Here is a 27815-nt window from a genome sequence, read left to right as displayed (position 1 = left end):
CGAGGCCGGTGGAAGAACGGCCAGAAAAATCAAAGCAGAATAAAGATACTAACTACATTTCTGTACCGTGGTCATCTTCAGAGAGTTGGTTTTTTTGATGCAGCTCTCTTTGTCCCAGCGCTGAGTGCGAAAAATGGGGCCTTTTGTGATTTCCTCTAATGTCGTCAGCGTCCACAAAAGTGACTGAAAAACCTCTTCCTCTGTGATGTGGGTTAGTGAATATATTTGGTGTACAAAGTGTACCTTTAGGTTTTTCACTTAGAAGTATTCTTTGGTAGCATGTCCCATTTCTGGTGTGATGTGAAGAGCAGCAAGGGAAGCATTAAACAGCGTGCATCAGAAAGGCTGAGTCATGGGACCGGTTACAAAGAAGCATCTGTGTTCCTTAGGTTATTAAAAAACCCTGATTGTTCACGCTGAAAAATGGAAATGCTTCATAATCTAAAGGAGAGTCTGCTTAAATCCAGGTGGCAGGAAGTATAAAGGTATTTGAGTAAGGTAAAAGGTGTGGAAAATAACATGGTTGTAAAAGGTGTGGAAAATAACATGGTTGGTGGTAGTGTTAGTAGCTCATAAAGGCGGTTGAGTGCTTTTTTTAAATAAGAAGCATACATTCAAAATAACTGACAATACTTACAAGTCCTATTGAATACTGAAGCGTAACTGAGCGTGAAAAAATGTTTGGTTCGTACTGGCTTACCTCCTCAGTCACTGGCCAGTAGGCTGATCAAATGGAGTTTGTAGACCGCGTAGTTGAGTGCTGGTTTTTGTATTAGCTGTTTCCTTTTTATTGTTGTTTATTTTATGACCTAAATGTTCAAACCTGTTAGCTTTTGCTGAGAGATTCATATGTTAAAGGTGTATAAAGGGAAGTAGGCATCAATGTGGGTGTGTTGAAACTTTGAACCCACTGGAAGAATCTTCATGGCAAATTCAGGCTGCATAAAATATATCACTTCTAGCTATCGTGGTGTGACTAAGCTTCAGCCTTGAGGAATGTAAGTTTGTTTAGAGTAAGTGATACGATTGTACAGCAGGGAGTAGGTGAGCAAATATACTTTAATTACACAAATATTTGCACTGAATTTAAGAAGTCAGCGATGGCCACGAGCCATCTTTTTTCTTCATTGTCCTTCTTACCTTTCCATAACTGAGAAATACTCATAGCTTTGCATAAATCAGTGTTACATCTTTGTAATATTTTGTGTTACGTGTTGATATAGTATTAATACATTATTAAGCATCTTTTTTTGTGATGTTTCCCTCTGAACTAATACCAGTCAGCTGAGTCTCGGAAGCAATAGCTGCTTTAGTTCCTTAGAAGGAAGGGACTGTTTCCGATATGTACAACAAAATGCGTGCTTATAACGAAGCCTACCTTTATCAAAGCTTGAAATTATGCACAGAAATATGTCTGGAACTAGCAAATGGAAAAATCTATTGTAAAAGTACTTGCACAGCCTTTTGCATAGTTATGTAAAAATAAAAGTTTGAGTACATCTTGTGTTTGCCAGGATAAGCACTTTTATCTGACGCATCTCTCTGGTCTTAAAAGTTGTCCGCTCAGGTATGATATAGACAGCACAGGCCCCTGAGGATTGTTTAATTGCCATGCAATTAAATTAACAAATACTGTGATCAGACTGGAGACACATTTATATTAAGGGACTGATCAGACTGGAGATGTGTTAAGGGACATCTCTAGAGCCTTGCTGATGATACATGCTTACTGATTTATGTTGGACTGTTTTGAGTTTTGCTGTCTAATACCCACTCAACTGTCAGCATCTCAGACTAGCCCGCCTGGGGAGGCGGTCCAGGATGGCTTGCGTAGCTGTGCTCCAGCTTCTGCATAGGTGCTCTTTTGTGTGAAATACTTCAATTGTCTTTGGGTAAACTGCCAAAAAGGCGCTCTCTGTGGGAGACTGCCAGAATACCCCGGCGCTTGGAGAGATGCTGCTGGTGCTGCAGTGCTCCGCGTGTCTGGGGCAGCGTCCTCCTCTGGGTGCATGTGTTGGCCTGGGTCTCGCTTGGAGTCACTTTGGACAAGCAGCTGCAACTCTACATCTGTTTCTTTTCTGAAATCCAATCCTTCGGTGTTACGTACATGTTTGGAAGATTGTATGTGTTTTTCTACAGTGCCTTATGGCGTTGTGGTGGTTTGTTTGGGGTTGTTTAGTATCTGCTCTGAAACTGGTAGGTGTGCAGTACTTGCTCAGCATCTCTCTGAATTTTTAAAATAAGGTTCAAAGGTTTTTATTCGTTTATGAATCAATTTAGGATAGATGGTGCATCATGCCAAATTTCGGTTGGTATGTATAATTTCAGTAAACATTAAGAAAAGACGAAAGTGTAAATTGACTTTTCGTGTTCCTCCATCAGTGTTGTTTGGCCAAGGAGTCTTGCTGTCTCGCTTTGGTTGTAATAGACAAGGGGGTGGTGGACAGTGCATCATGTTTCTAATAAATAGTATAGGAGAAGACTGCTGCAAATGAAATGGCAAAGGTTCTCCTTCATGCCTCCAGTGTTTATCACTGATGAGAGCAGTACATTGGTCTAGGATCTTAAGGCTACCTACAAGATGAGTGAATAAATCCTTGGAAAGCTAGGTAACAAAGGCAATCTAAGACATGTTAAAACATGTGTAGTAATACTGTTTATCAACAGCTGAGTGAAAGATAAGCTTGGCTTTTTCAAAATGCCTTTCAAGTTGTAACATGTTTTCTGAGCTCTTTATTGCACCTGACTACCCTCTGCACCGTTTTATTTTGGTGGCTGCAAACCTGCTTAAATGAATGCTGTGGAGATTCTCAGTTATTGCTTATATTCTGTTACATGCTTATCTAATTTGCTTGGTTAATGGTTTTAGTGAAGTTAGTTGTGAGATAGCATGTACCTTGGAATTCTCTCTCTTTTATCCAGCCATGGAGTAGTCTTAACGAAGGATCATGTTACTTATCTCAAATAGCTTTTTCTACAGTATTTAAATAATACAATATTTTTACTTACGTATGACAGAAGTTAACATCTCATATGCTTATCTCTAGCGCTGTGTCCAAGTGAGTGGAAAGCGGCATGTTTTGCTTTTTTATGCTCTTGTCTGTTACTTCACTTGATTTAGTCTGTGCTGTCACGGTATGATGCTTGTGTTTCAGGTACTATAGTCAAGTATAGGTGTATAAATTCTGTTTGAGTAGCTCAGTGCTGTTTGTTGATGTGAAGTACTGCTGTTGGGGGTTTTGATAGAAGCCTGGCAAGTGATACGTATTTCTTTCCAGCCTTCTTCCTAAGTTAGGAGGTAGCAGCTGATCTGCGCTGTGCTTGCAGCAGGATCTTCTGCTTGAAGCACAAATTCAAAAGTTGCTTCGCCTCCACAAGGTGTCTGTGGAGTAACTGCCTTTTGCATTAAGCATCGTGGTCATGTCACATGGTTTGCATCCCGCAGGTAGTATTTCTTAAGATTATTTAAAAAAAGGAAGGGTGGTTGTTGCTGGTTATCTGGAAGTTGGAGCAGTGGGCATCTTCCTTTCATGTGAGATCGTCATGTGCTTGCGCTCAACGTGATTTCATGGAGTTAATGGCAAGCATATGTCTCAGTGCTACAAAAACAGATAAATCCTACAGTGCTTAAAACAAAAGAAATGTCATATTTTGTGCTTATTTCAGTTATTTATTTTTATGTTCTACTTATTCCAAACTTTTTCTGTTTTAGAATGGTGTAGTTATGCATTTATCTCAGATCATATCTTGCACCTTGTGCCGTTCACTGTTAATCATCCTTTCCTTAAAACACTGTATTTCACTCTGAAAATGCAAGAGAAATAGGGACTGGTGTTCACAGACATTTTGCTGTTTCATCTGGGTGGAAAGCACTTTGCTGTTGCAGTAAGTGACAGGTTTGAATCTCAAATCAGCTGCAGCAGATCCAGTGGGTTGAGGCTAGATCCTGACAAGGACTTTGGTGGAGGATTCTGCTGCCTTTGGTTTGCTGGCCTGTATCCCGAAGTGGTAAGAATATGAGTTTGCCATCTCTTGGTTTTGGAAGATGGTATACGGTTGAGATAAGAGTACAGCTTCTTTAAGACTATTGGAAATGAACAGCTTTCATGATTAAATTTAATGTAAAGGATCTGCAGTGATATCCATTCTAATCGTTAGTGTCTTCTCATCAGCCGATGAAAGTACGGCAGGATCACATTTCCTAGGAATGTAATTGTTGTTCAGTTAGATTAGTGATTTTTCCACTTAGTTCACACATTGCTTGAAAAAAATCTTAGTCTTTTGTGAACCTCTCTGAAATTGTCAGCAAACCCCAAGTTCTGTCTTGGCTGGAGCTTGGAATAAAGTTTTAGTGTTTTTTTCAAAGTTAATTAAAAAAACATGGCTTGGGAAATGAAAAATCCTGTAAACTGACATTTTGGCTTCTTACCATGACCCACTTTTCCCTTCCTGCCTCCCTCTGTTTCAGAGGGATTGAGTCTTCGATTCTTGATACCTTCATTCTTATTTTAGCCACTCGCACTGCTTTACATGCACATATTTTCTGGGTGAGGTCTTGGAATTCTTGAGGAATTTGGGCTTATTTTAAAAATTAGCTTGTGTATTTTGTTAATGGACATAAAATGCTTACTGCATCTGTTTGGTGGAATACATTAAGAAATGGCAGTAACGGCTTTGTGCTGTATTCACAGCTTTGTTGAGTAATTACTGCTAACATCTGCATGCTTTACTTGGGTTTTAGCTGCGCTGCTCAGAGTGTGTTTCTGTAATCTTCTTCCTTCTGAGGGATATGCGAGAGAAAACAATCACCCGAGTGGTTGCTATAGTGTTTCATTAAGGAGCCTTTTCCACTGAGTTGGGAAAGGCTCCTTTCCCTTCTGGCAGCCTAGCACGAATAAAAGAGCTCCTCTCAGCTCTTTTCCCTGTGTTATCATATGCCCTTCAGCTTTTGACTGCAGACTTGCAGCTTTGCCTGGATTGCCATCATTCTGAGGGTGTTCTTTCGCTTAATGGCTCTGCTTGTTCTCGACTACACCAGGAGTGAAAGGCTTCCTTATAATTGCCTTGCTTGCTCTAAGCAGTCTGGCTGGGAATGTCCAAAGGTCTATAAATATTGTGACTTAGAAGTGCTCCTCAGCTGACTGACCAAACTGTGTGAGCAATTGAGTAGCATCCTGGGAAGACTTCAAATAAGATTGTCACAGAATTAGCAAGGAAATAATAGTTAAGAAATATATTGATATTATAATAAATACTCTGAGCATAAATGAATTCTGAAGTATTTTCCTTTTGCATTCCTTTCTTCGTGGGATCTCAAAAGCATTTTAGGAAAAACTGAGCCAGTTATATCCTGGGAAGCACTTATTTTTAATTACCACACTAGGATATCGCTATATTAGAAGGATTTATACAAAAACTATCAGTGAATCAATGCTGGGAAAAGTATCCAGATTTTGCCCTGTACGTAAATGGTTTTTTTCCCTGCAAACATTTAGGCCTTGCTGAGTGACTACCATTTTTTCTTCATTGCGTCAAGTGGTTGTTCTCCCTTCCACCGTCTAGCTTGGCTGTCTGAATTGAACAGCTTGCGGGCTGCAGTGTGGGGCCTGAGGGTATCAGTCAGCATGAACATGTTTTGTGCAGCCTCCTGTCCCGTGCTTTGCAGAGGTCAGCGGTTCCACTAGCCAGAGACCGGGGAAGAGCTTCGCTAAAGATCCGTGCGTGCGTACTTGTTTCCTTCGTATTTACGTAGATGTTAAATGTGGTAGGGAATCTGGCTAGGGTGTGGTGGTTGGGTTTCAGGTTTAAATGGGAGACTAAATAGATCAGCTTTCTTCATATTGCTCGTTCATTGCAGTGCTACTCCACAGAGATTAACAAAAAGTTAATACCTGCTGATCCTTTAAAGCTTTCTATATATAGGGTCTTTCATTCCTTGTGGTCTTTTAGGATTTGAAGTACAGCTATTTTGGAAGGACTTCTTTCTGCTCTTCAAAATCCCTTATTTTAGTTTCAGATCTGATTCTGAGTTCTGTAATATACTTTTCCACCCTCTTTAAAGGAGTTGCTCATTATGGTAGGCTAACTGGTAGACAGGGGTTTGCCTGCAGGCTGCAGGGGCCATCGAGTGTGGCTAGTGACTCGGGAGCCTGTATTTGGCTGTGCCAGGCTGTACATTATTGAACTTTCCTGTACTCTATTATTTTCCTCTCCTGGTCACACAGTGGTTTGCCTTCAACTCCCAAGAGGTTTTCAGGAAGCTTATGCTAATGTTTAAATAGTTTTGGGGTAGATGCTATGGGAAATGACAATAATGCTTTCTGGTTATGGACATAAAGACTGAGAACCTGCATGTTAGTATTCTGCGCTGAGAACCAGTGCTGAGCTTGCTGATCAAGATGCAGCAATGAGATATACATGTGAAGGATTCTGTGACCCTGTTCTAGCGTGCTCTTATGTGTGCATAATTCAAGGCTAGGTACGATGTATTTGTAGATCAGTTGCATGTTGTATAAGTCATTCTTTCAGCATCTCTGATCGAGTGTGTCTTTTCTACTATCAGAAGGTTTTTTTAGTTTAAACTCAAGAGTTTAAACTTCCCGTGGGAGTTGTCTGGACCTGAATCACACTCAGGCAATGGGTTTAGAATCCCAAGTCTTCTGCTTCTTGGGAGAAGTCACTTGGACTCTACGTTGTTAAGCATTTGGGGGCGATGCCATCTCCAGTTTTGGCAGATGTGATCCACTCGTCCATATCCAGGAGGACAGATGGGTATCTCTGTAGAGGAAAGGGTTGTTTGGTGCTTAGCATGCCCTCTCTTAACATGAAAGTTCCCATTGCAAAGATAGTATTTCTACCCCAAATACAGGCATTTAGGAATATCTTAAATTTCTTCAAGTAAATTCATTTGCCAGCTTTCTTTCGTCAGACCTTAGAGTTACGTTATGCTGGAGAGCAGGGCTGCTGTTTGAGGGACCTCAATAGGCTGCAGGAATGGGTCAGACAGGAGCTCCATGAAGGTCAACAAAGACTTTTACTAAAAGTCTCAAAATAACAAATGTGGTTCCACCTGAGCTTACCCGTGCCATGGAGGAGCTGGCTTTTATCCCTCTGTAAGTTTGAGGTTTGAGAGAAAAGCCAGATAATTATTCTGCTTATATAGAAGCTGTTAAACCAGTGAAGCTGCTGCTCCTCAGAATTACGCGTATTCACCGTGCGTCCTGATGGTGGATTCTAATTCTGGTATCGCTAGACTAAATGATAGCAGAGTAAATTGTTGCTACATGACTGCTGCTTGGAGTGTGAAGTTGCTGCATTAAAATTCTGCTGCAACCTTTCCTCACCTGGATCATTGCAGTGTCTCTTTGCGCTATAGACCTTGTACAATTTCTTTTTATTGTCACCTGCTACTTGTTAAAAATAACATTCTCTGCTTCTAGCAGCAAACTTTTATGACCTGAAGCATGAGTATCACTCTAGGACATTGTAAAAGACCAATGAATTGTTGGGATAATACACAATTTAGTGTAAAGGGGAGAAATGTGAATTAAAGGCAGGCCAGTAGATTTCTATGTTGAAAATATCTTTTGGGGGGAAGGTAGTGGTATTCGGGCAGGATTTTATTTTGGAACTAGGTAATCTGTTTCTGACCTGGTTCCCCTGGCAGTTGATTTATTTATATTGAATGTGAAATGCCCTGGTGCATGTGTGGCTTTCTAAAGAGAGATTACTTCTCTGCTTTTAAATTTTCATTATTTCTGTAGCAGATACCTTCAGTACTTAAATCATAATTAATTGTGAACTGAAAGAATCTCTGACTGAGCTAAGCCTACTTCTAAAGGAAAATCTGTACAGATATCTTTAAATCATGCATTTGCCACATCCCTCCCACAAGCACAGACGTGATTCTTTGGAAAGAAATGAAGGACCCATATTTAAATGTAAACATTGTGACATTTGGCTCTCTGAATTACTGAGAAATTCATACAAATAACTGTTGCTTCTCAAAATGTGTAGATGGCAAAATTGCTCATCTAAGTCGTGAACCAGGGAGGGGGGTGTCCTCGCTGTGGTTGGGGTGGATGGCAAGGGTTACAGCCAGAAGTACCTGTACCCCGTATGAGACTCGTGCTGTGTCCCTTCAGGCGTGAGGACTGTTGTGGGTGCACATCTGCAGGGCCATCTGTATACAGTGTGCCCAAAAGAAGAGTAGCTCATAGTATTTTTGTCAGCCACCTTAAATTTGTGAGCTATTAATAGCGTTTGACATAGTTTTTTTCTAGACAGGTAGTGAATGGGTGATCTCTGACTTCCCCTTGAGGTAAGTGACTAGTGTGTGTTCTAGGAATGGTGGAACTCAGGTTTTGTTCAGACCCCTAGGTACACAATCTCCATTGAACACCTTTTTTTCACAAATCTTTGAAACTAGAGCTCTGGACTGAACAGTGTAATTGCGAGGGAGACGGGGGAGAAGGGAAACCACTGAAGAAACATCTTGGTGTACTTTTGGTTTTGTAATAGAGCTGTGACATTTCTTGTTAATGAGTAGTTTTGTCAGAATTAAGTGCTTACCTAAATAGTGTGTGTGTGACTTGGTGCTTGCAAATGATGAGTTCTGCTGCTTCTCCCCCCTAACATGCTGGAAATCTACAAAACTGGTAAATGAGCACAAATTTTTGTTTGTTTTCCTCAGGCAAAATACATCTCCCAGTGCATTGATGAGATCAAGCAGGAGCTGAAGCAGGATAACATTGCAGTGAAAGCAAATGCAGTCTGCAAACTTACATATGTAAGTGCCTTGCTGGGTTACGATGTAATTGCATCTTTGTTTTTTTCTTTCTTGCTGACTAGGAGCTAGTCTTCGGTCTGAATGCCTGCTTTTCTTAGACTGCGGTTTCTTAGACTGTTGTAAGTGCAGGCTGCAGGTGAAAATGCTCCCACATGTGTCTGACGTCAGAGGCTGCATATTCCCATTCTGTTCATTGCGCTGGCACTACTATTGGTACAATTTTATTTTCTTGAGACAGGTCAGGAAGCTAATCCAATTTAAAACTAATCCAACTTAAAAAGTTGTTTTCAACTGGATTGTTTTTTATCACACAGGTGCATGAGCACTTGAAACTGATGTTTGTTTCTCTTTGCGCAGTCCTTTGTCAAGAAGAAGGGGAGGGAAATACTGTTAAAGAATTATTTTTGTGGTTCAGTTCTGGTTTTTATTTAAAAAAAAAAAAAATCCAGGGAAAAAACCCTTCACAATGATGCTTATATAACTGCATATGTAGTACCTGGAATTAATGCAAACTATTTAAAACTTGCTTCTGGTGGAACTTTGAGACTTCTTTCACTTACTGCGAGTGGCATAGAATGTAACATTACTCATGAACTTGAGATGCCTTATAGTATTATTTTTGGACTCTTGTTCCATCTTCAATTTTCTGAGGTATCTTTACCTATTTTCTTGAGTCTCTTATTTCAGAAGTTTGTTATCTTGGCTTCTCTGCTCACAGTTACAGATGCTGGGCTATGACATCAGTTGGGCTGCTTTCAATATTATTGAAGTCATGAGTGCATCGAAGTTTACATTCAAAGTGAGTTCTCTGTGTAACTACAGCTGTACTAGCCAAGCTGTTTCATTACTGTATTTAATGAATGCATTGGTACACCATCTTTTGGTTTTCTTTCTTCAATACGGAAAGGAAGTAGACTGTATTTGTTTCTAGTATATGGATAATACTTGACCTGCTAGTATAGGCTTTTTCTACCAGATGTTTGACAATAGCTGTCAAATATCTTTTGTGAAAAAACAGGGTATTTTTTTGTGAAGACCACCTAAGATTCCTAGTAGCAGCCATATTTAGCTTTATAATTTTTCTTGAAAGGTCTTGTTCATGCTCTGTGTTGCAGACCTTTTTCACCAAATGAGGCAGAATGTTACCTCGTAAGGAATAGTTTCCAAATTGGGCTTTAATACCTGAAAGTCAGGAGTCAAGGGGTGTTGTTCTTGCTTTGTGCTAAATGCAACACAGACAAAATATATGTAATATTCTCCATTTCTCCTACTGACAATCCTACTTTATTTCTACATCTTCGTGGTCATCGAACCTGTATGTTCCAACAAAGTAGAGGAGGTGAAGCTAGTTTAATATCCTTAAGATAGATGTATTATCCCTGGAGATGTTACTTGTCTGAGATTAGAAAAGGGGGTTTATATCAGGAACAAATAGAGAACCCTGTCGTGTCTTTTCTGTTATGCAAACCTACTGTCTAATTGTTCATCTCTTTAATATTGCTCATGAAGCTACCAGTTGTTTTTCATCTACACGTTGTCTAAACTTACTTTTAATGTCTTTTTTTTCTCCGTGCCTTTTTACAGAGAATTGGTTACCTAGCTGCCTCTCAGTGCTTTCATGAAGGGACTGATGTAATTATGTTGACTACTAATCAGATCCGAAAGGTAAACTTTTGACTTCAGTTCTTAATTTTTTCTTGCACTGTCTCCCTACTTGTATTTTCAAATCTGTATGAAGTATATCTCTTTTAGGAATCTAAAGGTGTTTAAGTAGAATTCTAATTACTTGGTTTACAGTCTACTCTCATTCCACAAGCTGAATGAAGTACTCAGGAGCTGTCCATAGGCTTCCCTCGTGCTGTCTCATACCAGCTCTCTGTGTTTATTTATCACAGTGAATGGTGACAACAATAACCTTTGTTAATATTAGTAGTCTCTTTGGCAGCCTTTATAAGAATGTAATGGGTAAGAAAAATGTCCCCATTCCTGAAGTAAAATGAGCAGTCACCTAGCTCCACAAAATTCCTGTTTGTGAGGGCCCGTTTTCTTCTACCAATAACAGATCAGGCTTTTGACTTGTTTGGTATAATTGTGTGTAAAAATGGTGAAGAGTATATGTAAAGTTGTGTTCTGTATTAATGTACTGAAGTGTGTTGTATTCATTTTCATAGAGCTTTAGCACTCGAATTTTTTCAGAGTTATTGGGTTGCAGGATTATTTTCCTATTCTTCAGATTACAGATATATTTTTAAAGCTCTTAAGTTTAATTTTTTAAAGTATCACTGCTTTAAAACTTGAATGATCCAGTACAAGATGTGCCTACATTTTTACCATCTAAGTAGCTAAAATGTCTTTTACTTGCTTAAAAAAGATCAGTGGGATGTTATCCAGTATCTTTCCTAAAGAACTAGTGCTTTTCCCTTTATCTTTTAAACTGTTCTGCTCTGACAAGTACATATTTTTAATCATGTCCATCCATTTTCTTTATTATGGAGATTTTATTATACTGAATTTCAGTCACTTACTAGGCTATTCCTTCCTTTTTGTGCTGAGTTTTTACTTAAAGGCCTAAATAAAGATGCTTTTTCATGTTTCATTGATCTAGCAACTTTGTATTTTAAGGGGTTATCAGTTCTCAAAATACATTAAAGCCAGAATAAATTGCAAAGTTTTGTTGCTCCTTAAGAAGTAGATTTTGTTATTCTTGAAGTAGAATCCAATTTCCTACCACCTGCAAAAGGTTTTAAAATGAGATGCAAATGGCACAGAACCCTGAAGGCCTGGCTATGTTTAGCTCTCCTAAAGCAGCCTCCGTGTACTCGTGAATCTGGACAGTTAATTCCGGTAGTTCATGTGGGAATGCTCTGTGCAGTTCACTTCGTATTTTTGTTTCCTAATAACTGCAGTTAAGGAGTGGTCCTGTGATGCTCTGTGTTCAATGAGGTCTGGTTTTATAATCTATACTTGAACATACTCAGATATGAATATTAATGTTGTTAAGAGTCTGAAGCTTAGAAATACCTGAAAGACTATGTAGGATACTGACTACAAATAAGTCCAAGGAAACTTGACCAATAAGATTTATTCTACACCCTAGCTTGTGTTACATCTTTATGGACTGAAAGTTATGGTGCTGCAAGCAGCTTGGAAGGAAAGTAATCTCATTCTCTAATAGATTAAGCTAGGACACTGTTAAGCACTCGACAAGAGCGCCTGTTCCCAGTGAAGTTGATGACAGTTGGGCTTTCATTTAGCAGGGTTAGTATTTAATACCAGGTTTTTAGGACTTTAAATATGTTTGTGATCATGTCATGAGTTTTTAAAAGTTATTTGCCATTCCTAAAATACCACCAAGGTACGATATCTCTAATTGCTTTTGTGTTGCAGTCATCCACCTATTGTTTAATTATGATTCCTCATGCCCATTATTAAACCCCAGGCTAGCTGTATTTTAGCAGGTGATGGAGGACACTTCTGTTAATAGTTGATACAAATATTTGCGTGAAGTAGGAGCTCTGCTTCATATGTGTGGAGTGAATAAAATTGGTCTGAGAAAGCTGTTTCTCAACATCCTGTGTGATCTTAAATTTTTGAGCCTGTTTTTCCTTTTTTAGGATCTGAGTAGCCCTAACCAGTATGATACTGGAGTTGCACTGACTGGCTTGTCCTGTTTTGTTACTCCAGATCTTGCCAGGGACTTGGCAAATGATATCATGACACTGGTGAGTTGATAAGATTGAAATAACTTTTTCCTGTAATTAAAGAATGTTAAATTGTTCAAATCTGGTAAATATCTGTTAAATTTAGAACTGCTACATGTGAAAACTGATGCTTTGTTCTTGTGGGGTTTTTGGGGAGCCTTTACAGACCTTAGTTAGCTCAAGAGGATTACCGTGAATAGTTCTGTTAGTTTTGGTGATAAATGACAGTATTTTGCTCTCCCCTCAAAGCTGAGTTTTTGAAAAACAGTTGAGTCTCCCAGAAAGAAATTTTGGACATAAGGACCTTGAGAAGAATCTGGAAACACAAATTTGCTGAGAGCCTGATTGCAATTGTTTCATTAACAGATGTCTCATACAAAGCCTTACATCAGGAAGAAGGCAGTGTTAATCATGTACAAAGTTTTTTTGAAATACCCAGAGTCCCTCCGTCCCGCATTTCCTCGCCTTAAAGAGAAACTTGAAGATCCAGATCCTGGTGAGTGGATTTTAGTAAATAACTTCTGCTCCAGAACAGCTAGGTATACATGCTTTTAGAGCCTGTGGAGAGAAGAATACATGAAAAATGCTGTAATCTTCTTTTGGGTACTGATTTGCCTGTTTAATAGTTAGATGAGCATATGAGAGTTTCAACAGATGTTACCATATTAAAAATACATTCTTTAAAATGTCCAATTCTTACTTCAAACCCAAAGCTATTGAAACTGTATGAGTGGATTAAACCTTAATGGGACAAAGCTACTTAATGAGTCCTGGTTTGTTGCTTACTTAACTTGGCTATTGAAAATATTTCAGTTGATTTCAGGGTTTGGGTTTTTGTTGTTGTTTCCTGTGCTCTTTCACAGAGCTGCAGCTATTGGCTTGCAGTGGATGTACTTAAAATAGTTTCACATCACTTAGTATTTTTTTTTCTCTATTTTTTTTCAATTTAAACTTTGAGTCCAGACTGCTGTTTGGGCCCTTCAGTACTGTGTCAGTGCAATTCACCTGCAGCACAGGAAATTTGCAATTGCTCTGTATCATAGTCACACTTCTACTCAGTCTTCCCTCGCTGCACCAAAACCCCATACACTTGTTTCAAGAATTCCGTGTGCGATGCAGTTCTGCGATCTCCAGTTCAGAGGGAGAAACTTGATTGCATGTACTGGACTAATGTGGTGTGGGCATGTAAGATGCATCTTCCAGGGACAATGTTTTTAAAGAAAGCAAAAGACACACACTCCTCGCCTGCAAACAGGGGAAGAAAGTACCGATTATGCTTTATGGCGAAAAGGACTGCTCTCTACTAGAAAACCCAGACTATCTAGATTAAAAGATTCCAAACTGACAACAATCAATTTAGAGGCTGAGCAATTAGAAGGGAATGAACTTGTCCAGTCAGATTGTTTAAGGATTCGTTATTTTTGTGTTGTATTTAAACATGTCTAAATAATACATTTTAAAGAAGCAAGAGCGTTTGGAAACTTTATGGTGGGTAGGATTATTGATTATTATGTTGCCTGTGTCCCACAAACAAGCTATCCGCAGTCAAGGGGGAAAGAGGCTGGCAGTGTCCTGTTCTTGCTAATACTGGGCCCAAAGCAGATACCCAGCTTACTGATATATTACGAAATAGCCAAAATGAAATAAAATCCTTTCTCAGTTTGTTTTTGCATTCTTGTGTTTAGTTCGCTACCTCATGGTTGGTAATGAGGCTGAACCATTCCTCTTGGACACGCAAGTCTGACTCTTTAGCTGCTTTTGTTCTGGGGGTTCTGCACCAGAAACTTCAATTACAATTAAGGCATTGATGAGATTTCTGCTTTTCCCACTTCTTTCTCCCAGGTGTGCAGTCTGCTGCAGTAAATGTTATTTGTGAGCTGGCTCGACGCAATCCCAAAAACTACCTTTCCCTTGCTCCGCTCTTTTTCAAGTTGATGACGTCGTCAACCAATAATTGGGTTCTCATTAAAATTATAAAACTGGCAAGTATTCTGGCTCTATCTTTACAGGATTGGGGTTCTCATTAAATTACCTTGGGTGCGAAAATAGATTTCTTGCTTGGAGGTATAGTTACCATTAAATCCGAATAAAAAGAAACCAGGAATATCTTCTAGTGTTTGTGGACAAAACCAAAGAGAGAAAAATATTTTAATATAGCTTGGTTTAAATATAATGAGCTGCAATTTAAATCATGTTTTTATACTGTTTAAAAGCAGCTATTAAATCACTTTCTTGTCTGCACTTCTTTTTTAATAGTTTGGTGCTCTTACTCCGTTAGAACCTAGGCTGGGAAAGAAACTGATTGAGCCTCTGACCAACCTCATCCATAGGTATGTGTGACAAATGTTACTTTGTTCATTCAGGATTGGTGAAGTGCCTGTTAGGTAGGTCAGTAGCTAGGTCTGCGGATGCGTTTCTGAACTTTCTCTTGAGTCTCGATATATTGGCTTCAAATATCAAAAGGCAATCATATCAGGACTATTTCTGGAAAACCTGAGAGAGATAAAATACCTTAAAGGAAAATCTTTGTGTGTCTGACTGTCAGCATGAATTTCTCCAAAGCATGCATGAAAATTGGAGCAATTTGCTTTCCTTTCACTATGTTTTAAGCCAGAGATGACTATGGAGGATATAAAAACTCCGGCTTAAAAAAGGCTCAGCTGTATATTTGCCTCTTCTGTTCACCTGCACACGTTTGGTTCTTGACTTTTTTGTTAGTGCCTTACCCACCAAAGCAGCATGACAAGCAGCCTATTAAAGTTCTTTCTCATGCCTTTGTCAGCCCAGATGTGTTTTGGAAGAGCTTCCTTTAATATACATCCTAAATACAGATTAGATAAATTTGGAGATATTTCCTTGTCCCTTGTTAAAGCTGGTTTGTAGTGTTGTCTTGGATCTAATTCTGAACTGAAATCAGAAAGTAGATGTCTTGGAGGGAGTACATGTATTTTCCCGGTTATGAAAAGGAAGTGTGATCTTATGCATGAGTTGTTAAATTAAAAGGTTTGTTTCTCTTCATGTGGCAGAGCAAGAAGATAGATGGGAATGAGCAAATTTTAAACGGATATCCGTGTAGCCATGAGAGCAGTTCTAGGCAAACAATTTCTGTCTGTCCTCCTAGTGTGCCTTTAAGGCTGGTTCAGAGCAGACCAGCCAGCAGCTTTGCATCCAAATACCTAAAAAGGATTTTTTGCAGCAGTGACAAATAGATACAAATTCACCAGAAACAGTACTTTGCCAGAAAAAGCAGGAAGATGGAGAATATGTCTTCAATCCTGCCTCTACCTCCTCTCCCCAACTCCCATATTAGTCATTCATTTTATTATTTGTGAGCACTTAATCCTGTTCGGTTTGGTCTCCATTCAGTCATTTTGGATCTCATATCACTTACACATAAGGCAAACTACCCTGCCATCCACCATGAAGTGCATAGGGAGCAGAAACGACTGCCTTGGTTCTGAGCATACTAGAGTCAGGTGTATGGTGTGCTGAGTGACCTTCACGGTATCGCTTCTGACTGCTGCCTCCAGAGTTGTTTGCTTATTACCTTTGCAGACCTTGCTTCTGGAGTCTGCTCCTTAGTTACTTGTGAGGTTCACTGTGTTTCCCTCTTGTGTGTTTCCCTCTTGTGTAGATCAGGATTTGTAAGTACCTTTGAAATCCTCAGAATTGCACTGTGTGTGTGTTCAACTGGCAAAAGTTGTCTTGAATTTAAGTTTTGGGGGAAATCAGACATTGAAAATGGGTTGCTCACTTATAGGGATGAGCATGTCAAGAGTCTGCTGTTTGTGCATGACTCGTTTGCTTTGGAGAGAGAGACTTGAGGTTCTCCATCTGCCTGCCTTAGCGTGAATTTTTGACCTTCACAGAGGATTTGATTTGATCCTTGGACAAGATTGCTTCAGTGCTCTGTAACTGGTACTAAGGTTTTGAGTAACCGCTTCCTTCCTCATTCCTTGTGTTACAGTGCTGTTACTTGCTGCTTCTCAGAGAAGATTATTTTTTTTAAAACATGCAGTTGCCCTTCCTCCCCGCAACAGTTTTTAAGTGAGAATCTTTTCATCTAGTTTGAAGGTATATGGAACAGAATACTGGCAATTTCTTGTGTAATTAAAGGTGTTAACTGGCTCCAAGGTACTGCTGACAATTCTTCAAAATGTGGCGGTTTTATTCCTTATTTAAAATACTTGATTTCTGTTTCAGCACCTCAGCCATGTCTCTCTTATATGAATGTGTGAACACAGTAATAGCAGGTGAGAACTGAAATTTGTAACCTAGAAAAAAACCGTGATGAACTTTGTCATCAATTAACACCATCTGTAATCCTTTTTTTAACTTAATGTATTTTATAACTGAAATAAACTTTTGATTTGTGTTACTGTGTAACTATAACTGAAATCCTTTGTTGTCAGTCGATGAGGCTAAGTTACTACAGCTATGTTGTATTTGCTAGAGGCTGAAACAAAGTACGAACAATGAGTGATTATTTATATGCAAGCTCCTAAGTGTTGCTAGAACTACGAAATATACCAGCAGCAATAGAATTAAAAAAAGACTGGTGCCTCATGGAAACTTTGACAAAGTTTTCTTATGTGATGAAGGAGCAGACTTATTTTTTAATTCTGCAATTTCACAGCTTAAAAACTTGGTGTAATTCCTTAAAGGAGGTAATTGGAATCACTGATTTACAGTTTCAGTTTCTGGGGAAGGGATGTGAACTCCACGACAGAGATGGAGAGAGAAACAAAGGCAAAAAGGGATAACACAGTATTCCAGCTCAGACTTGGCACTTTTTTCCTATCATAGTGTGGAAGTACAGGGTTATTGACATCCACGGTTTGGCCATAAGCCTGTCTCTTGTGGGTAGTTTGGATAATGATGCAGGAACTTGCTGTCCTGGGTCTGTTCAAAGAGGAAAGGGTGATCTGTCACTCACTTTGTATTCGTTCATTCCTTCAGGGAAATGTGAGATGACATTATGATGGGGGGGGGGTGGATAACACGGAGGTTAATTCCATTGTGGATGAGAGTGTGCTTCACTGAGATTCAATAAGATATTTCTGTGGGTCAAAGGGAAATTCACACACCCAGGACACCTCGGGGACTGTAATGTAAAACTCAAATTCAGAAAATGAGATGTGAAGCTGTGTGCCTGCGTTAGAGCGGCACCTTGCACCTGCCAGCTCTTTGCATGACTTGAGATGATAGTATCCAACGCGCCTTCTCTGAAATGTAGCTCTGCAGGATTATGGAGAGCAAAATGCCGCTATACTTACTTGTCACTGAGGTCAGCATGTGCGACTTGCTCAGTGAGAGTTGGTGTTGGCATGGACATGCTATACGACAGCAGCAGTTAATGAGATAACGCCACCTTTTCTGCTGTGGGGTTGCGTGCTGCCAGAGCTTTACAAATGTCCAATATAATCAACAATGGGACCTGATTTGTGCCTTGAGTCTCTTGCTGGCTTGATTAAAGCTCCAATCTAATGACGTTAAACTCTAGGATCTATTGCTGCATCTCGTTACATTAGGGAAGTGCACACTTAAAAATTCAGCTATACAGTAGCTGATGACATGTTTACAGTCTTGACTGCTACACGATATCAGTAAAGTAAACCTTAATGAGAGCAAAGTGTAATGAAAAGCAGCTTTGACCTGGCTGTTCTGGCAGTTCCTACCTTTATGCTTTTTTTTCCTGCCCCGCTGTTACTACTCTTAAGGTATATGAAACTACAGTTAGTGTCATAACCTTCTCTCCTCCCCCCATACCCCCCAAAAGTCCAAGCAAACAGACAAACAACATAATAAACTGGCACCTTTCCTTGTGGGCTGAGCTAGCTGTTGACCTTCAGGTGTTGTATTGTTGCATTCATTCAGAACACAGAAATACTAACTGAAATTTGTGCTTGTGTATTTCAGTTTTGATCTCTCTGTCTTCTGGGATGCCTAATCACAGCGCAAGCATCCAGGTACAACACTGGGTTTTGCTGAGGGTTGTTTGTTCTGCTCTACTGTGTAATACCGAGTGCCATGGAGAAATTGGATTGTGTTCCTCTGCCAAAAGTTAAAGCAATAGCTCCCTGAAGCGCTCTCACTCAGGCGGAGTCCTACAGACTGAAGCATTTCCTATATAAATTCCTTTATTTCCTTTGCTCTAAAATGCAGATTCTTCTCATTTAGAGTTTTCCTAACTCTTACTCAGCTGCTACTCTCAATACAATCATACAGAGGTTCCTTTTGTTTTGAAATCTGTTAATGCAACCAGACGCTCTTACTAGAGGTCCCGGGTCTTGGTCAGAATGCTTCCTTATGTGCTGAATAAACTTTATGAAGAGTTATTTTAATTAAGACTTTTAAGGCTTGTAATAAGACTTAAATGCTTGTAATAAGCAGGACATGATCTTTTTTCCAGCTTTGTGTTCAGAAGTTAAGGATATTGATAGAAGATTCTGACCAGAACTGTAAGTATGTTGCTTGTCTTCATGGAAGCATTTAGCAACCAACCACTGGCGAGAAATTGCAGCAGCCTTAGAGTAACAAGCTGTTTCTCCAAACAGCTTGTTTGGTATTGTAGTGCCTGGTATGTTGTAAACAACTGCTGGATTTTTAAATGTGGAGATAATTTTTGATAGTGATCACTTCTTATAATGAGGTTTTTTTAAAACAAATGAGATTAATTATTACTGCTGTTTGTGGTCTTGTAAATCTAAACCACTTCTCTTTCGATGCTCTGGGCTTTCCCTTTTTATAAACTTGCTGCTTGGACAGTAGTGAGGGTTATTCTGTAGTGCAACTTATTTTAGTGACTGCAAAGAACACTGGGAAATCCTTTTTTGTGCAAACCTTTTTCCTGCCTTATGAATTTTTCCCATTGAGAACAAAGCTGCTACTTAATACACCAGTCCTGTTAGTGCTTTTAAAGCTGTGTTCATCCTAGGATGCCTGTTCTCAAAACCCACAGTTTCTGTATAAAGCAATGATAAAACTTGAGGTACAAGAAGACTGAAATGAAGAATATATATGTAATTACGTGCCTGTATATGAGATTATGAAATTAAAGACCGAAAATCTGTGATACACTGTTTCTCAAAAGTTCTCTTCCTCATCATAGTTTTTTGAGTGTATTAAAGTTGGTTTCAGTAGAAGTACTCAGTATTAAGATTTCATGCTCAACACAAAACAGTGTTTCTATATTTGGAAAGAAGTTTTATTTTGTCTTTCACAGTGAAATACCTGGGACTGTTAGCTATGTCCAAAATCCTGAAAACGCATCCTAAATCAGTTCAATCTCACAAGGATCTCATTCTCCAATGTTTGGATGACAAAGATGAGTCTATCCGACTCAGAGCTTTAGATCTCCTATATGGCATGGTATGTTTCTACACGTATTTCCTTTCCTCTCCAGCCCCCGTTACCCTTTAGGAGGCTGATGTTTAAGAAAAACATGCAACTTTCTCTTCCCCTCTCCCCAGTAGTCTTGTGATAGTAACTCCCATATCTTTTCTGGCACTTATGACAAAGACATGATCTGGCACAGCATGAGAGGGCTTTAAAAACTTCGATTCGGACTGGAAGGAGTTTCTGAGTTCAGGTGTTGTGGAAGTCACCCAGGAGGCTGCTTCTCTAATGCCTAAGCCTAGCTGCTCCTTCTGTCCTTGGTCTAGGTTTAAAGTGGACCACAGGCATATTTGGGCAGGTCTGTGCCGTTCTGCGTTGCAGTCCACGCTGCAGCACACCATAGCTCAGGTTGACGTAAGTTATGCAAAGTCTGGGAAACAGTCTGGAGCACTCTGAAACAACAGGAGAAGGCAGCTTTAAGCTGCTTTACCGTCAAATTTGCCCTTCATTGTAAATTTTGTTATGCCTTTTAATGACAGGTACAGAATCTCATTCTGTTTGGTCTCCTGCGTGCCACCAGTTTTGTGCGTGCATTCTGCAGCTGTGCAGGGCAGTTTACAAAATGTGCATAGGCTACAGGGACAATCTTGTAGTGACAACGTTTGATCTCTGAAAGGGCTGTGGTCATGATTTATACAGTAAAGTGCCTTTCACTCAAGAGTCTGTGCCCCCCCCCCACATGTGCACAAAGGGGTTGTGATAGATGTGTCTCATACTTCCTATTCTAGAGGAGAAAGTGAAAAATAAGGAGGACACCTTTTGTCTGGTACTCCTCACGAGATAACTTCATTAATGTTTGATTAGGACAGTGGTTTTAATGTTGTTGCAAAGAGAATTGGAGTTCATTCTTAGTTGCTGGAGGTTAAATTCTGCTTGTTACATCTTTAGTCAAAAGATAACCTAGGAGAAAGAGTCTACCGTTTTGCTCAACCCTGCCTCTGAGGAAGAGTGCTGTGTAATGAATGATTGTAGAAATACTAATACATATGTCTTTTGTTAGTGGTGTCTTTAACATGTACCTATTGAGAGATCATAGCTGGAAGCAGCAAGTCACAACAACTGGTGATATTTACTGAATGTTTTCGTCACTTTATTGAGACAAATAAGTTTCCAGAACAAGTTAATACAGCTGTGTTTTGAAATGCTAGAATTCTGTTGGATGTTAATGACTTAAATTTGTTTTGTTTAGAAGCAAAAATGTTTTAAACTATTAAATTTGCTACTCTGGCAGAAGTAGAAGATTCATTTTCTCCTGGATTTCTGTATTGCTGCTAGTAATTCTGATTCTCAGCTCTCCCGCAGCATGGTCTTGTATACTTGTGCTGATTCTGCTTTAATAACAACATTGAGAAGAACTAAACAGGTTCCTTTTTCAGTTGTGACTGAAGCTGGGGCCTAGAGAGGTGGTTCTGATTTCTTGTTAACACAATACAGGTCCATCAAAGAGCTAGCAGCTGCTTTAATGGAATTAGAAGGACTTGACAGTATGGGAAATGGCTTAGTTTTGGTTCACCTTCAATAACTCTTTAACAGGTATCGAAGAAGAACTTGATGGAGATAGTGAAGAAACTGATGATTCACGTGGATAAAGCAGAAGGGACGACATACCGGGATGAGCTGCTGACCAAAATCATAGATATTTGTAGTCAGTCCAATTATCAATATATCACAAACTTTGAATGGTCAGTGTTTTTATGTGTCAATTTTGAGATCATCAGCAATGGTAATGCATGATTGTCTGCTGATAAAATTGCATCCCTTTCACTTTTTGTAGGTACATAAGCATCTTGGTGGAGCTGACCCGGTTGGAAGGCACACGACATGGGCATCTTATAGCAGCTCAGATGTTAGATGTAGCTATCAGAGTTAAAGCTATTCGTAAATTTGCAGTTTCTCAAATGGCCATGCTTCTGGACAATGCTCATCTCATAGCCAGCAACACCCAGAGAAATGGGATCTGTGAGGTGCTTTATGCTGCTGCTTGGATATGTGGGGAGTTCTCTGAGTAAGTGCAAACAGAAAGCCTGACACGCTTTGAGCAGCTTCTTTCGGGCAAAGATTCAGGTCACTGAAAAGTATTTTTGCGAGAAGGATAGTTCAGAATATATACCCCAAAGCTAACAAAATGATTGCTTCTTTCCCGCTCCCTCATCCCATAAGACTCCTTAGCTGTTTCTAGCCAAGACGGATACTTCATTTTGAATATCTGGTCTTTTTTCTTGTCTCTGTAGTCCTGCCCACTCATGCAGGAAGGCATAGTTGTGGGTGTTAAATGGTAAGATCTTAAGACATTGAAGGAACTCCTTAACCCTTAAGGCTTAACCCCACTTATATCATAGGGAAAACGTCCAGTCACCATGTTTGACTGAATTAGTTTTTGCTCTCCTCCCTGTTTTGCCCTTGTCGAAAGGTTTTTGCAGAACCTAATCTTTCTGAGGATTAGAAATCATCTTTTTTGCTTACAACTTATCTGTACCCACAGTAGCACCATTTTCAATGTTCTTGTGCCAACAGTGTCTTTTAGCTTAAATAGATGTTTTTGTCTCCTGGTTGTGTGTGCATATATGCATGCTTACCTAGCTTTCACTTTGGTAAGTCGGACAGACTGTGATAGTGTAGTCTCCTTTTATCATCTGGTTTGGTGTCTCTTGTAATTGCCACTCTGAACGCTGGTTCCAGTTTAAATTCATATAGTAGGTGTGATTTTTTTTGGGGGGGGGGAACACTGATACGACTCAGATCTTCATTTAATTAAAAAAGTTCTGCAAAGAAAACTGTAGATTAAGAAGCAAGAGAACATACTCTCCTTTTTCAGGTTGATCACATTTTTACTTCGAAAGAACTTTAGCTTTCCATTCATAATGGACCAGTAACTTTTTTGTGCATCTTCCATTTAGTCGTGAGCAGATAGTTTTGAATAAGAGCATGAGATTTATTAAAACAAGTGTTATGATCTGCATTCTTTTCTGTGTATTAAGCATTGCCTACTAGATTTTATTTTTGTTCAGTAAATGATTGGAAATACCTCATTGATGTGAGTGATGAAATACAGAATGGCAGGAAGGTAGTTGGGCTGCTAGAGCCAGACTGTCAATGGAGTTGGCACTTTAAAGTGCAATGCTTAGTTAATGGAATTTATAATTATATAATTATATAAAATTATATCATTTCAGTTATACTGAACTTGTAAAGGTGGAAACTGAGGTGTCCCTCCCCTTCTGTAAAAGGATAAAGCTGTAAATTCATCTGTGCCACGTTACTACTGTAATTTGGAAGGGGAAAACACGCAGAGAGCAAATGATTATGTATTTGTAGTCTGTCCTGCCTTTCTGCAGCACTTTGTACTGCAACTGAGGTTTTTGAAAAATTCTTCTCCATGGAGACCAATGAGATGTTGGGATTTCTCAATTGCTGTCTTTAATCTGTCCACTCTGTCTTTATAGACACCTCGAGGAAGCAAACCAAACTTTAGAAGCGATGTTGAGGCCTAAAGTTACAACTCTACCAGGCCACATCCAGGCAGTTTATGTCCAGAACATGGTGAAGCTCTATGCATCCATCCTACAGCAGAAAGAGCAATCTGGGGAAAAGGAAGCAGCTCAGGAAATTACACAGCTGATGATTGAGCGTTTGCCTCAGTTTGTACAGAGTGCAGATCTAGAAGTTCAAGAGAGGGTAAGAGAACAAAATTACTTTGGAATTTATCAAAGTCTCTCATTCATCTTGGAGCATAAATGTAATTTTCTGTGGACATGCACATTTTATATAAGCCATTGTTATCAATGGAGTGGCGCGTTTATTCTGTACTTTGTGTAACTCAATGGAAGAGAAGCTCTAGAACTAGAGGACTGGGAAGAGTGGTGACGTTTCATGTCAGAGCCCAGACCTTATTCCAGTTCAATACCACCTCTGAAGACTGCTTGCAAGGATTTCACTCAAAACAATTTAATTTTAGAATTATGCAAGCACATAAGGACACAGCTAGAAGAGAGGGTTAACATGGATTTTTTTTTTACATTTGCTCTAAACCTGCAGTTATGCTGCTTCCCTTAACTGTTCTACTCCATTAAGGGAATTATCTTCTGCTGACGTTCATTGCAGTTGATTTTTTTGGTTCAGTTTGTTAATATTAATCCTGAAATTACTTCTGCGTTTGTTTTTAGGCTTCTTGCATCTTGCAACTAATAAAATATATTCAGAAGCTACAAATAAAAGAAGTACCTGTAGCTGAGGAAGTAATAGCCCTGTTTGCTGGTGAGCTGAACCCTGTGGCTCCTAAAGCGCAGAAGAAAGTACCGGTTCCAGAGGGGTAAGATTCCTTCTCTCTACCAATGCCTTATTTAAACTTTTAAACTCTTAAATAGTAAAGCTAAGTATATGATGAGAAACACTGAAATATTCAGGGGTACTGAGTCAAGCTATTTGTTTACTGCAATTCTTACCAGCTTGGACCTTGATGCCTGGATCAATGAACCTCCATCAGACAGTGAGTCTGAAGATGAAAAGCCCAAAACAATTTTTCATGATGAGGAACAAAGGCATTCCAGACATAGACAGCCAGAAATAGATGAAGAGGAACTGGCCAGAGTGAGTGAATGTTAAAATGCTTTTCCCTACATAATTCAGTGGTAATATTGTAAGTGCTACTAAAGCGGTTGAAGCTGTCGTGGATTCTCCATGTAGCCAGGGAGCCATTCTGCTCTCTACGGCTCAGGAAATCTGATGATTTGATGTGCACAAAATATATGTATTTGAATACAGGTATTTTTTTAGGCATTGTGAAATACATCCGACAGAAAGTTCTCTTGGAAGCCTAGCTTGCCTGTCTTGTCCAAATGGAAGCAAGATATTGTAAAAACCGGGCCCTCGTTAGGAGTTTTGCGCTCCTGTAAAAATCTGACCTGTAAACTGTGGTGTCTAGTGCAGTTCACTTGGAAGTACGGGGTCTTGAGGATGGACGCTTGTGCTGAGTTCTATTTGGTTTTTTACACACCTCGTCCATTGGTGTACTTCTGTTATTCTGTGCTGTCTGTATCAGCAGGAAAAGAAGCAGCATCTTTGCTCATGGACTTTAGCAGCTTCTACGAATTACTGTAATGTGACTGTTCTCGGTAGTGATACCACCTTTCTTGCTTCTGACCTTTTTGTTTTCATAGAGAAAATTTTTTATTGATAAGAATCTTCACTTCCTCTCTTTGCAAAAATGAAAATAGAAACATTTGAATTGCCATCAACATCTGGTCTTCAGAAGTTAGTCTCTCTAGTCTAGAATTAAAAAGCAAATAAAGGATGTTCTAAGGAATATCAGTTATAGTAGTAACGGTACTTGTAGTTATATTCTAGTATGTCTTGTAACTCAGAACTGGTTTATCATGCTCAATCTACTATGCTGTAGTCTTTTTGCAAGTAGTTATGCATTGTTCCAAAAATTCAGGGAGATTGTATTTTGCACTTGGATGCCTTTTATCTCTCTTTGCTTATAAACAAAAATTCTAACTACAAATACTCTTTTGCTTTCAGCGTCGAGAAGCCCGGAAACAAGAACAGGCAAACAACCCATTTTATATTAAAAGCTCTCCTTCCCCACAGAAGGTGAGTGAGTCTGAATTAAAATCTCTTGCTGGCCTCTCATATAACTGTGTGAAGGCTCGCTGAATGTCAGTGCTGCAGCTTCCCTCTGGGACATTCTGAGTATTTCCACTGCAGTTCTGATCACGTAATAGTGTGCCAATTGGAGTGGCTACCTACAACTATTTTTGTAAGTCTTGTTTGTGTTGAGAAACTCACAAATGACCTAATATCACCAGAGCAGCCAGCTTTCTGTGAATCTCTGGTGGACCTCCGGTGTAGAAACAAGGAAGTGGTAATTGTCACAACCCCCATTACAGAGTAGTTTGGAACAATCTGGATTAACTTTGTTATGGAAAGCGCAGTGTTTCTATTTCAGCAAGGACTCTCTAAAAGCTGTAGAGAAACGCTTCTCTGTGCCTGTGTGTCACAAATTCCTGTGCAGGTAGTTTGTCCCAACTCTGGGTGATGGAAGGGTTCAGATTGCCAGGCACTTCGTTAAGAGCAATGAAGAGAGAGTGAACCTTGAACATGCTCCTCTTGAACATGCAGCGTGTTTTATGGATCAAAAGGTCGTTGTGGTCTCTTAACACCTTTCTCAGGGAAAGAACCTGCTTTATTCCCTGTATATCCTAAGGACTGCCCCATTTTCCTCAACTCAAATCTCAAAATTTATCTTTTGAAGTGGCAAGTTATTAGCAATAAAACACAAACCAAAATTTTTTCAGAGTTTTGCAACAAGCCTTCTTCAGGGCAGTAGCAGGGTTAAAAAACTGTAGCTAAAAATAGGGTCTTTTATAATAGTTATCAGCTGGCTTTAAAATACACTCTGGTACCACACAGGATTTAGTACTGAGCTATTCCATTCCTATCCTTTAAAATGTTCACTTAAAGGATTAAACTGCTTCATGTTTTGAAATGTGTCTATTTATATAGGTTTGTATCTGGCAATGCTCAGAATGTAACAAATTCTCATTTTCCCAGCGATACCAAGACACTCCAGGTGTGGAACATATACCTGTGGTCCAGATCGACCTTTCTGTCCCCTTAAAAGTTCCAGGTGAGTGCAGCTAATATTTCAAATTAATTACAGAAATTCAGTTAAGCAAAAGTAATAATTCCTTCTTAGGAATTCCTCCTTAAGTTTTTAAGGGTAAGGAGCATACTTTCATTAAACTCTTAAATATATCTCCTTAACTCACACGTGTTTGAAAATAGTACTTTGCAGTCCAAGTGCAGTTACTCTCAAGACAGTGTTAGAAGTAATTCTGTGATTAAGTATATTGTGCAGCCAAGTCTGTAACACGTAAACTAACCACTGCTCTGTGTAGGTAACAGTCACCTTTGGAATGTCTTAAAGGGCTGATGACGGTGATCAGGAGACATTAAATGGAGTCTAATGGTAGAGATACTATTTTAATATCTTGTTTCAAAAACCAAAAGGTAGTTGTATATCTAATGAGTGGTTTGATATAGCACTGAAAAGCTGTTGGTAGAGTGCAGCACGTTGCAAGTGATGAGTTCTAAGTGCAAATATTTAAGGCTTACATAACAAAGTTTTTTCCAAAAGTCTGGAAAGTTGTCAGTACAGCAATGGCACCAATTCTACTTAAAATATCGATGTTTGGATGCTCTTTGTAATCCAGTTAATGTGGTCAAGAATCAGGGAGCAGGATAGAGCTCTGTCCTATTTCTGTAGAGGTGGAGTGTGATAGTAAAGCTGGTGCTAGAGGGGCTGCATGTGAGATGATATGGAAGCAAAGAGAGGTGTTGATCCTCTTAAGTCTGAGAAGCCAGAAGCAAGGTTCACTCCTAACACACTGTTTCAGTGATCAATGTCCATGTGGACTGTAGCCTGAAAGCAGTTTGGCTTCCTCCGCAGGAATGCCTATGTCTGACCAGTATGTGAAACTGGAAGAAGAGCGAAGACATAAACAGAAACTGGAGAAAGACAAGAAAAAGAAAAAACAGAAAAAGGAGAAGAGAGGTAAACATCATCGCCATAACTCTCTGCACACGGAGAGTGAGGAGGATATTGCTCCAGCTCACCATGTCGATATCATAACAGAAGAGATGCCAGAGGTCAGTTGCTTTGGTTGGTGGTCTGAATTGTGGGGTTTATCTGTGTGCTGCTCTTGAGAGATTTTTCCCCAAGAATTGCCAGCCAGTCTGTATTGTTGCAGTTCAAGAGCTCTGATTTCCTGCAAAGTTGTTTAAGAAATGACTGATTGAGAATGGTCCTAGGCTGTTCTTTGCAGGGGGAGAAACGATTTTCTTTTTGTGCACAAAAAGACAAAAATTGCCACTTGAAGCTATTAAAAAAGAAAAACAAAAAAACCAACCAGCAAAAAACCCAATAT

At 39.4% G+C, this 27815-nt stretch overlaps 1 protein-coding gene across 1 annotated transcript in view; it reads left to right on the top strand.

The window, feature by feature from the left end:
- The window catches only part of AP3D1 (adaptor related protein complex 3 subunit delta 1), a 45955-nt gene that overhangs the window by 5755 nt on the left and 12385 nt on the right, over window positions 1-27815 (top strand). Inside the window, exons 2-20 of the mRNA XM_076359588.1 lie at window positions 8693-8788; window positions 9507-9587; window positions 10373-10453; window positions 12403-12510; window positions 12856-12985; window positions 14332-14471; window positions 14746-14819; window positions 16693-16742; window positions 18409-18458; window positions 18902-18950; window positions 19715-19860; window positions 21421-21569; window positions 21662-21892; window positions 23331-23562; window positions 24051-24196; window positions 24333-24474; window positions 25408-25479; window positions 26440-26515; window positions 27338-27537. Of these exons, the coding sequence (XP_076215703.1) occupies window positions 8693-8788; window positions 9507-9587; window positions 10373-10453; window positions 12403-12510; window positions 12856-12985; window positions 14332-14471; window positions 14746-14819; window positions 16693-16742; window positions 18409-18458; window positions 18902-18950; window positions 19715-19860; window positions 21421-21569; window positions 21662-21892; window positions 23331-23562; window positions 24051-24196; window positions 24333-24474; window positions 25408-25479; window positions 26440-26515; window positions 27338-27537 (2253 nt within the window). The remainder of the gene's footprint in view (window positions 1-8692; window positions 8789-9506; window positions 9588-10372; window positions 10454-12402; window positions 12511-12855; window positions 12986-14331; window positions 14472-14745; window positions 14820-16692; window positions 16743-18408; window positions 18459-18901; window positions 18951-19714; window positions 19861-21420; window positions 21570-21661; window positions 21893-23330; window positions 23563-24050; window positions 24197-24332; window positions 24475-25407; window positions 25480-26439; window positions 26516-27337; window positions 27538-27815) is intronic.

Source organism: Aptenodytes patagonicus, chromosome 25, assembly GCF_965638725.1.
Source record: "Aptenodytes patagonicus chromosome 25, bAptPat1.pri.cur, whole genome shotgun sequence".
Taxonomy (NCBI): domain Eukaryota; kingdom Metazoa; phylum Chordata; class Aves; order Sphenisciformes; family Spheniscidae; genus Aptenodytes; species Aptenodytes patagonicus.
This window is presented reverse-complemented; position numbering and strand designations above follow the sequence as displayed.